Source organism: Mya arenaria, chromosome 11 (genome assembly GCF_026914265.1).
Source record: "Mya arenaria isolate MELC-2E11 chromosome 11, ASM2691426v1".
NCBI classification, from domain to species: Eukaryota; Metazoa; Mollusca; class Bivalvia; order Myida; family Myidae; genus Mya; species Mya arenaria.
The window spans coordinates 9247269-9259578 of NC_069132.1; the positions used below are offsets into that span (position 1 = coordinate 9247269).

At 34.4% G+C, this 12310-nt stretch overlaps 1 protein-coding gene across 1 annotated transcript; it reads right to left on the minus strand.

The window, feature by feature from the left end:
- Positions 1–5234: 5234 nt before the first annotated feature.
- LOC128209124 (uncharacterized) lies at positions 5235–9240 on the minus strand. The gene is made up of 7 exons (XM_052912996.1): positions 9114–9240; positions 8831–8879; positions 8512–8606; positions 6707–6853; positions 6434–6480; positions 6193–6206; positions 5235–5797 (listed from the first exon to the last, which is right to left on the minus strand). Exons 3-7 carry the CDS (start codon positions 8541–8543, stop codon positions 5534–5536), a joined length of 504 nt encoding a protein of 167 aa, XP_052768956.1. The 5' UTR covers positions 8544–8606; positions 8831–8879; positions 9114–9240; the 3' UTR covers positions 5235–5533.
- Positions 9241–12310: the final 3070 nt, after the last annotated feature.

Here is a 12310-nt window from a genome sequence, read left to right on the forward strand (position 1 = left end):
TATGTACATTATGAATATAACAGGCGGATAAAAACACAATGAAAATGCAATGCTAATGTAAATAAAACTAATGGTAGATTGCAGTCTTCGCAATGCATAACATATTTTGCTTCACGATGCTGTTTCGAATACCATGTCTTATTCAATTTTACAATGACATTTCCCATTTGTTAAGGTGTATTTTTTCTTAAGGAGTGACAGTTACTCTCCGAGTTAAGCATTCAGACAAAATTATGGCCGTTTGAACAGGGTGCGTTGGGTATATATAGTGAAATGTAGAGGTGGTTTGGCTCCCTTTAAAACATATCAAGAATAATTATATTAAAAACAACATACTTATTGAGGTTTAGTTTAAGTTACAATTCCCTCATTTATTCTATTAAACTTGGAGGAGTTTTGCCTCGTTTGTAATTATAATTACATGTAGTATATTAGGGGGTGGGGGTGGCTAAAGATTTGAGACATAACCACACAACCTGCCCCTGTGCCTAGAAATATGATTAAATAGCTGTCTTTGCCCTCGGGTATTAGAGATCACCTTACATTGACGTAAAAATAAATAATTGTAAACGACTTTATAGGACTTGCCACATTTAGAATATAACCTCAACGAATCTCTCTCCCTTGTCGCTCCGCTTGTAGAGCATTGCCGTCAAGCCTGATCGGCTGAGTTCGATATTCAATAGTGTGGTTTCATTTGAGATTTTTTAAAATTTATTATACATATTTTCGGTAACTTTTATGTATTCGTTTAACATGGAACATTCATCATGGGTGAGTAGAAAATGAATTGTAATTTAGACAAAATGAGTTTTAGAAACGAAGTTACGCGTATTTGTTGACTGATGGAACGTGTTAATGTGTTAGCCAACGGGGTCGTGTTTAAACAATTATCATTACAGAATAATTTGCTTTGTTGCTAACTGTTATTGCTATCTTATATATTTATCCAATTTAAAATATAGATACTTTTTCACCAAATTTTCACCCAACATTATCAATTACATGCTGAATTGATTATGTTGTTAGCAAAATGGGTATTACTTTGTTCCTTATCAGAACAATGATTAGGTAATACATTTTATTATTACAAAATCACCTATATGAAGGTTTCGCCATCAATCTCGGACAGTGGTTTCGTGAATTTGTGTCATCTCGAATATGGGACTGTATCCTTGTTTGAAGATGCCATCGGCGTTTAGAACCTTGGATTGAGAGGTCACGCCAATATACGCCGTCGAAGCTACATCACAAAATTCATTGGTGATATTGTTTTTTAACAGATCGCTTAAACATATAATGCCTATGTTACTTTTTATATAAGATAAATACAAACAAATGTATTGATATGACAATACTTACTTGAAGTCTTCTGATGTGTTATTTTGTAACAGCGGAAAGATAAATTTTGCCGATTCTTGTTCCCATTGCCCAGCCATGCTCACTGCGATAACATGTTCATGAAATGAGCTGTGAAAAAATTTTGATAAATCTCTTATAATTGGCTTAGAGTCATTATTCGAATAATCAGAAGTTACACTCCCAAAAAACGTTGGTCCTTCTCTTGCAGTAATTTTAGCCCTTGATAGACTTGTATTTGATCCTATATACGAGCTGTTACATCCTGGACCACAAGGCCCCGTACCAAGCACCCATCCTGTTGTCAACTCAATGTGTGCCTGCAATTGGTCATTAAGAACAAGAGCTTGTAAGCATTAAGTAATTTATGTAAAAGTGAGACGATGTGTCTTATACTAGACAGTATGATTAAACTACACTTATATCTTTAATCTAGAGGTTCTTTATTGACTGCAATGACAATAATGTATTGTGCACTGCTGTGTTATGCCAGGATGTAACTGAAATATTAGCTATATACGTTCTTTATAAACGATGTTTTATATCATCTAAAACTATGACTGCATTTTATCTCTACAGAAATCGAACATAGTTTATAACTGTGAAATCGCTACTTAATGGTCTGGTAAACGGTGTTTTAGGCACTGTTTCTCATACATTCATTGTTGTACAAGGGAGTATTCCTGAGCTTAAAAATAGTTGTAAAGTACTTAGTTACTTACGTGTACATCGTCACCGCTATCTTCTAAGCTATATGTCACATATCCGCCGAAGAATTCCGGGGTAGAGCACGCAATCCGCAAAGTGAAACAAAGGAACACCAGTGTACAAACCGTCCTTCCAATTTGCATTTTGATAATCTAAGTGTTACATTATCTTCATGTTATACCTTTGACTGTTGCAATTCTTTTTCAACTGATATATCTTATAAAGGATTCCTTCATTTATGTCATGTTTTAACTTTTTGTCAGAATTATTGGAAAGTAGATAAAACCATATATCATGCAGTTGAAGTCATTACCATAGACGGTATGTCAATAATCGATGTTGGGGTCAGTTGGATGTTAACATCAAATTACAGTCGGATTTTTTAAACTGCCTTTGTCGGTCAGTAAAGTCGCATGAGGAGATTAAAGTATCAATGTACACGTTCAAGTCGGATTTGAATGTTGATATTTTAATAAGATAGATTTTAATGTGGACCAGCTATCACAGCACGGATTGCAGATAGGGATTTTGTTACATCTTCACAGAAGACGAATTGATTTGTATCCCCGCTTTCTATTATCAGTATTTACTACCAACTAAGGCCTAATACATTTAGACGATTAAATGCTTCGCCATGAATATTTCTGACTTAAACAATCATTTTTGATTTAATGGATTATGAAGATTTATGGTTTCATCCTACATCATTTCCATTACAATTCGCCAACAATCTAACAGTCGTTTTTCGTAAGCAAATATTATCCTCAATTATAAGTGTAACCAGTAAAATAATCGTATTCATTTCTGAAACAAGCAAATGATCCTGCTATTTTCTTATTCTTAATCCCTGCCTTTGTGGCCCATCATGTGACGATAGTAAAATCATGTGTGCATTAACTAAATTTCAATTAAACTCATATATAAAGATTAGCGAATTAATAAATATTTCATTTGCAAAAACTCAACTTCGCCGTAGTTGCAAGCTTTTTAACACACATTGCGCCTACCCCATCGTTGAGACATATACCATTTGGCCCCTCTTTATTGGTTCAGTAACTAGTTTTTCTGACCTTTCATGTCCATGCTGTCTCTTTCGTATACTGTATTTACAAAAGTCAAACTTTTATTTTTGGATATCACTTCCGCCGTCGTCGTCCTTTCATCAGTTCACTACGAAACATTTGGCTTATTTGTGTTCCTTTGTTTCATTTCATGCTCGTAAAATCGCTCCTCTCGTCTATCCGTCTATGGGATACATTTTTATGTAACGAGTTGGATGTATGTACTAGTAATTTAGATTACGAAAAGGCGATCTAGAGTTGCAGTGCAACCATGTTTTGTTTCAATTTTATTATATGCAGCTACCGCTTTAAATTTTCATTCTCATGCTCGATTCGCCGTTCTTTCCCTCGTGTCCAATCACTTCTATGTTAAAAAGCAATATGTTCCCAGGGTTGTCCCTAAGCTCTAGGCCTTATTTACAAATACATATCTATTTTCCTCTTGGCTTTTTTGTCAACTGATTAGAAACAAATGATCAGGAAACGATCTGATGTAGTTAAATAGACTCTGTTCAATAAATACTTTCTCATCAATGATTAGATTTCTTTCTTCAAATCTCAGTATAATATTTTTGTATATTGCTCTTTACAATGGACGGGAATGAACGATTCTCTTTTCCCTTGCCCCATTCATGGCTTCTCTTTACAGTTGGCAGTCACTGACTGAGCCTAGGCTCCAAAACCATTCTTATACCGCCCGCTAGGTTAGAGAGTTCATTCGTAATGTGCATACATGTGCGGCAAGAACTGCGGAAGGGACCAAACCCTAAACAAGATGTGATGTAGCCTCTCGGGATTAGGAAATACTGTCGAGTTGTCATATTGATACGCAATGGTCAAATGACCGTATTAGGCAGTTCTAATTTGTTGGACTGTATTTTTATTGGTATAAGTTCACTATCGCAGTAGGGGACCCACCCTCATGACTGTGTTTATCAACTATTTACCAAAGATTAGTGAAACTTTGTTTCTTGAGTCATTTAAAATTCAAAGATTAAATTAAAACTTTAAACCATACATACGATATATTGTATTAAGCTTTTTAATGGGTTTTCGATATCGCGGCGTTCTCACACATTGTAAAATAGACAAATCTAAAAGTGTATGCTTTGCTATTTGTGCAGCACTCAACAGTCTCCAGACATATCGGTTACACGAATGACACTTATTTTCCTCTTGTTGCTATTATCGATAGCTACAATTTAGATACAGTATACCTTGTAAGATACACATACATAGTATTTGATTCTTTTTAACTGGACTGTTTAATGTTTACTGATTAAAGAAACAGGAGTCGCTTCGATTTGATACCGTCTAATTCTCTGCCGTAACTAAAGTCTGTTTTTTTCCATGTTATTGCTGTTGTTTGTGTTTGAAAGTTAGTTATGGTCGATGATTGTATGTACGAAAAGTATTGTTATAGATATCATAGAAATAAATCAAGTTCACAATTAATTTCCATATCTAACAGGCCTGTTTGATTTAAATACCTCAATAGAACATTTGCCAGCCGAGATGTACATGTTCCCCCACATGTAATGTAAACTGATATGCTTGCACATGGTAAGGCTACTTTTATCTCGATGTAAGGCTTTAACGGAATTTCGATATTCTCTACAAAAATATTCTGAAATGAATTCAATGTATAAGTTGTAAAAGATGACGTCACTTTCTTAGAAAACTGCCTGCACAATATATCCGGTACACTCTTAATAAACACGGTAAAATTCCATAGTAGAGTGTTGCTTCATATATTGAAAATTGGTACATGTTTCAAGACCAAGACGATTAATCCATAGGACGTAAATAGTTAGACAATGTAGAGTATTGACACTGATGGAATACTTTACATTAAATCCCCTGATATACTAGCCTCAAGTCCTGAACATAACATAACTGAGAATGTTGACGTCTATACCACACCTTTTGATAATAAACATAATATTTTATGGCGGCCATTTTCGATTGGTTGTTACTCTACTTAATGACGGTAAAACGGAAAAGGATATCAACCAAATATCTATATTCTTTATTTCTTGGATAACATATGGCAACAAAATAAATGATACATAGTTATTCATTACAATTATAACCAAACCCCACAATATTTTTTTTCTAAACAAAGATATAGCTTGAATAATAAACAAATGAGCTTTATTTACGTTCATCACATCATAACATGCATGTACCTCAACAGGCATAGATGGTTTACAACACAACAGCCATAGTTCATACAATATCTATAGTAGTGCAAAGTAATAAGATATAACAATAAATAATAACACGCAGTAAAAAGGAAACCTGCAGTCGCTAATGAAAAGAACAGCAGAAATAACCACCATAACCCTCTATCAGGAAAGTGTCAATGTTTATCAATAAGTCACATGGTATCGAAAACCTTTTCTTCATTTTTCCGCCGAAGCAACCTGATTTTGGTCACTTGTAATATGCACCTTTTTAGTTTTCGAAAATAGTTTGTTCTTGAACTTAAAAACAAAGAAGATAGCTGTTCCGATGCCCGAGGTGCCAACAAGGCTGGTGGCACCATATCCCGCAGCCTTTGCAAGGGAACCACTCTTGGGTACCGGCCGCTTCTTGATGATGTGGATCTTCTCGCCGCTGTCCGTGAAACAGTAGCAGTTGGCGTATCCAGCAGACACTATAGAGCGCTGAAGAGGAGACCATACGGTTATACGTTGTATCGAACGGTTGTTACTTTTTCGAATATTTATCTTTTCTCTCGTGAAAAATTATATGTTTTGAAGGCTAGGTTCAAATCATTATATCATGTGTGTTTAAAAAAGAATATTATTGAATGTAAATGAACTACTATGGTATCAAGTGGAAATAAGTATTTTTTCATTATTTCTAAATCTCTTTTTTGTTTCATTTTATTTTTTCAGCTAGTAATTAAGAATGCGTGATTATTAGGGTAAAATTAGTGTATATCAATTATGACGTCATGCTATGATGGCGATGCCATTTATGATATAAACATTTATTTTTATTTCATTCAAAAAGTGAAAAATATTCTTTATGTTGATGTCATTCATTTCATACTTACAGCCTGTTCACTTGCTGAAATCAACAATAGATACATAGTTAATGACAATCATAACATATGCTGCAGAAAGAATAACAACAATTGTATGTTTAGGATTCAGTGTAAGCGTTACAAACGACAAATGTAAAACAGCATGATAGAAATCCATAACAAATTATGCAAAAAATACAACAACAGTTATTGTGCATGATTTAGACTATTTTGGAGTATTGTAAGACTTTATTGCATCAAGTTATATTACCTTTCTTATGATTACAGCCAGTTAAGCAAGACATGCATCTTACCACCCTACAATATAAGTTATAAAGATATAAGTGTATGATATTGCATCATCTTTCATCAAAAACTGCACGTGTTTATAATCTCCGCTGTTTCGATTATAAAGTAGATCCAATGACACTATTCCAACAATGATTATAGTTAAAATAAATTAAAACGATGTACTTGTGTCCTTATATTTGGGCATCGCATGGATTTGTATAGTGCTTTACAACATGTAATTAGAGAGAGTTACCCGTAATCGTCCCTGAGGCAAACTGTCCCATTTGTGACATTTTCGAACCCGGAAACTGTAGCAAAGCAAACTCCATCTTCCACCTTCTCGTTCTCCATGATTTCATAATCAAACATTGTTGTCTCCTTGTATACCGAAAGACTTGGACTGAAAAACATAAATCATCACAGAAGCCATATCATTTATACAATTTAACCAAAAGGTAATCTTTATTAGTTATTCAAGTCCTGTTACAATGATATCTAAAGGTACAGTTTTGTAGACTGGTTAAACGACAACAGTTGTCAAGAAAGTGTTATTTATGTTTGTTTAACACGTTAAATGAGATGTCACATTAGTCATGTCTGACAAATACCAAAATCTGGTGTTACAATTGTCGTTTGTTTTATTGGTACCACCTACATCACACCCTTCCATGTACGGAGCACTGCGAATAAACGTTGAATACTAATACAAGGAAAAATATGGAAGCATATGCATTGCTTATTGGCCTAGGGATGCAAACGAATATTCGAATATTCGATCAAACGTTTGGTATTCGAATGTCAAAATCGGTATTCGAATATTCGATGTTTTTTGTTGAATAATTATAATAATAATTATAACAACTATGTTGTTGTGTTTAAGATTCAATTATCTTGTTTTAACAACGATTGTCCTATAATGCCAGAGGTGTGAATGTGATGACAATACACTAAACACGCGTCATGTGTCATTTAGGGACATATCGTCGGGTACTATAAAAAGTCCGCGTGTTTTTACAATAGCAGGCTTATTGTAAAAACACGGGGAGTGACAGAAAACGACAAGTGACAGAAAACAAATCAATTATTTTAGGTAAATTACTTCTACCAATTAAGAATTTCTGAAATAAACCAGTTCCCAAGTTTGTTTAGTTTTTCCGTAGTTTATATAGCAGAGGTCGATCCCAGAACGAGAATGCTCGTCCTACGGAGACTCTCCTTTGGCGCATAACGCCAATTGACCAGAAATCAATCTAGGTTCACGTTGTTTACAAATATGAAGGCAGAGGAATATTAATTAAAAGTTTTTCTTTGTTCATAAAGTATTACTTTTTGTCTCTCTGAAATGAAGAATTTCAAAGGCTCATTTGGTGAAATTCAGGGTCCGCCACGCGTAGTTGATAGGACAAAGTAGAGCTAAAATGCCCCGGCTATTACTTTAGAGAATATTATAAAAGTTTACTACAACTTTTAAAAGATGTATTTTGGTAATCGAATATTCGAATATTCGTTCGAAAGGATAACCGAATATTCGAATATCAATTTTGCCATTCGTTTGCATCCCTACTTATTGTAATATCTTTCCATGAACATAGCATATGTAGCGTAAGTTAAAGTTGTTGCAACGCTTAAACATCATTTGCAGTTGTATTTCGACATTTACATTTAGAATTGAGTTTCGATATTTTAAAAATGAATCAAATACGCCTGATTTATATTTAAGTGTATAAATGCGGAAGCCCTGTACAGCTCTCCTACATGGTAATTGGTATAATGAACAATCATACATTAGGACGATTATTCAAAACTTTGTTAAAGTTAACATAGAGATTGACGACATCGTTGTTTACTTTTAAACGTGAACTTTTTGATGATTCGCCCACATATGATACTATAGATAAAAAAGAACTGAAACTGTTGTGTCAAATTGTTAGAAATACATCAGATCAAAAGAGAATTCATTCAAGAGCAGTACCAACGTTGTTAACTTTAACAAAGTTCTGCCAATCAGCCATTTATCATGTTATTTTTTGCAGGTTATTATTCGCAGCAACTCGTTACCATGTGTCATTTAGTCCCTTTTCAATTTTCATAACATGGGGAATTCGGTCGCCAAGTGATGTAGATGAACAATTATAAAAAGCATCTGTTCTTTTCTGAAATGATAAAACATTCTTGAACCATTATTTTTCCCTATAATACCAATCATTAATACTTTTAAAAGACTATAAATATCGGGCGGGTTTGAAAGAAAACTACACAAGCATCTATTTTACATTTTTGCAAATTCGCTAGAAGACAAAACTTGACACGGTATCAAAGTTCTAGCTCGCGAATCTTTTAAGGTCACGGACAAACAGTGATATTATTTATTACTTACCAGTTTATCTCGATAATTAATGGATGTACATTGTGTCCTTGAACAGTTCCTGTTAAAATATAGTTGTGTGTAAACATTAACTGTACATTGTAAAGGAAACTTTATAAAGAATATTAAGGTACATTAAATAAATGTCACTTAAAACCTTCTCGCTCTCAGGACTCCATGTGTAAAGTAGGAAACATTTACCTTATCCTATGCAAAGTATTATAACTAGATGGAACAGGCAAAAAGTCCATCTTCCGAACAGAATGCATTCATGTGTAATGAGGAATGTACTTACCCATGTTTTCCGTTAACATACGTTGTATGGCAAAAGTCAAGGGCTTCTGTCAGCTTTATTGATACAAAGTATCTCTGCACTTCATTAAATATATGGGCTGTGATTTGTGGTGTGACTGTCTCGGGAACCTCTGATACACCAGGGACCATCAAACTAGAACACAGGAATGTTTATACACTTCTTGTTTTTTCTAAAGTCCTTTATTATTAAGACACAAACAGACTACACTGTGTTTTCTACACCATTGTGTTTACTTCATTGCCAATAATGACGATGAAATATGCTTTCTAATGACAATTGGTATATTGAGACATAGACATGTTTGGCGTATTTTACACACAATGCACAACATAACTATCTACTGAAAACAAGTCAATTTGTTTATTTGAAAAGTAATATAACCGCATATAATAAATACTATGTAACTATTTACTATACATGAAAAGTACGGTAAACTAAATAAAACATACAATAACTGCTAGGTTACTGCTACTATATATGCCAAGAACGGTATACTATAAAATCATTCAATTGTTTCTTGGTCAACCTTTACTCGATGTGTTAAATACAGTATTTTCAAAGGAACTTACTAGATATATTATGTACTTGTTGACTAAACATGCCAAGAACGGTATATTCAAATTGCAATACAAGTTATGGCATTGTTGACTATACCTGCAAAGTACGGTATTTTCAAAGGACCATACACTATATACTAGTCACATAACTGCCAAGTACGTTATACTCAAAGGGGCATAAATTAGCTACTATGCCACTTTATACTATATCCGCCAAGTACGGTATACCCAAAAGACTGAACAAACACCTACAATATCACTGTTCACTATACCTGCCAAGTACGGTATACTCAAAGGAGCATGGTAACGAGTTACAGACGAGTTTTACTGGAGCAGACCCTATGGCACAAACTCCATCTAAAAAACAAAAATGGCCACACATAGGATGGTTTTCATTTTCAAAATAAAGGAATAACTGTATTTATTTTTTATTTTACTTGAAATAGTTGTCCCCGATCAAAATACAGTAAAAATATAAAAACAAAAACATAAAATTTTATTTACAACTCATAATTTTCAACATATTGTCATTTAAAATGAACAGTAAATGCTTGTTTCAATTTCAACAAAGCAAATCGAATCCTTAAATGATATGCACTTGATAATCACCTATTTGACAATAAATCCCTCCGTAATCCTCTGTACAGACACACGTGTAATATATTGTCAAGATATTGATAAGACAATCAATACAATATATTTAAGAGTAATCTGACAAGGCATGATAATGCAAGTATAAGAAAGAAGGATTACACCAACAATCGAAAGCCAGTAATCTTTTGTCAGCAAGGATAAATTAATATGTGTGCATATTTCCGTATTTATTTACAAAGCAAGATAACAATAAGCACGGAAATCCGATAGGAAAGCCATAGCTTATCATGTCAAATATGTCCATGCATTAAGGCTACAGGGGTTGACAAGCGCATTCCGGAGCTCGTGCGTTTTAGGTTGAAACTTAATAATAATCTTAAATCATTATTTATAACTTAAATAACATTAGCATGGCTGATTGTAGTTGATAGGTAACCTACATTTGAACTTATTGTTAGGGCAGTTTGCATTTAATTCATGAGTGCGTAATGCTGAAATAGCAATGTCAAAGAAATATAATACCTCAAAAAGTGAAATTTCTTATCATTATGTTGATACTAACTATAAACGGAATTATTATATTCCTACTTCATATTCACCCCTGTATTTTGTAAAGAACTGGTACTTCACGGACATAGTGTAACATATCTATTTTACATTTCTCCACTGTATATTGTAGAGCTCTAGACGTGCTGATTATCTCACGGACATAGTGAAACTAACTTATTTCACATTCACTCCTGAATATTGTGGACGACTGGAGGTCCTGAGGTTACTTAACGGACATAGTGTTACATACCTATTTCACATTCTCCCCTATACACAGTGAAGCACTTGAAGTGCTGATAACCTCACGGACATAGTGTAACATACCTATTTCACATTCACCCCTGTACATTGTAGAGCACTTGAAGTACTGAAAACCTTACGGACATAGTGAAACATTCCTATTTCACATTCTGCCCTATACACAGTGAAGCACTTGAAGTGCTGAAAACCTTACGGACATAGTGTTACATACCTATTTCACATTCACACCTGTACATTGTAGAGCACTTGAAGTACTGAAAACCTTACGGACATAGTGTAACATACCTATTTCACATTCACCCCTGTACGTTGTAGAGCACTTGAAGTACTGAAAACCTTACGGACATAGTGTAACATACCTATTTCACATTCTGCCCTGTACATTATGAAGCACTTGAAGTGCTGAAAACCTCACGGACATAATGTAACATACCTAGTTCACATTCTCCCCTGTACATTATGAAGCACTTAAAGTACTGAAAACCTTACGCACATAGTGTAACATTCCTATTTCAGATTCTCCCGTGTACATTATGAAGCACTTAAAGTACTGAAAACCTTACGCACATAGTGTAACATTCCTATTTCACATTCTCCCGTGTACATTGTGAAGCACTTGAAGTGCTGAAAACCTTACGGACATAGTGTAACATACCTAGTTCACATTCTCCCATGTACATTGTGAAACATTTGAAGTGCTGGAAACCTTACGGACATAATGTAACATACCTAGTTTATATTCTCCCGTGTACATTGTGGAGCACTAGGTGTGCTAAAAACCTTACGGACCTAGTGTAGCATACCTAGATTTTATCTTCCCGTGTACATTGTGGAGCAGTAGGTGTGCTAGAAACCTTACGGACATAGTGTATCATACCTATTTCACATTCTCCCCTGTACATTGTGGAGCACTAGGTGTGCTTGAAACCTTACGGACATAGTGTAACATACCTATTTCACATTCTCCCGTGTACATTGTGTAACACTAGGAGTGCTGAAAACCTTACGGACATAGTGTAACATACCTAGTTCACATTCAACCCTGTACATTGTGAAACACTTGAATTGCTGGAAACCTTACGGACATAGTGTAACATACCTATTTCATATTCTCCCGTGTACAAAGTGAAACACTTGAATTGCTGGAAACCTTACGGACATAGTGTAACATACCTATTTCACATTCACCCCTGTACATTGTGGAGCACTTGAAGT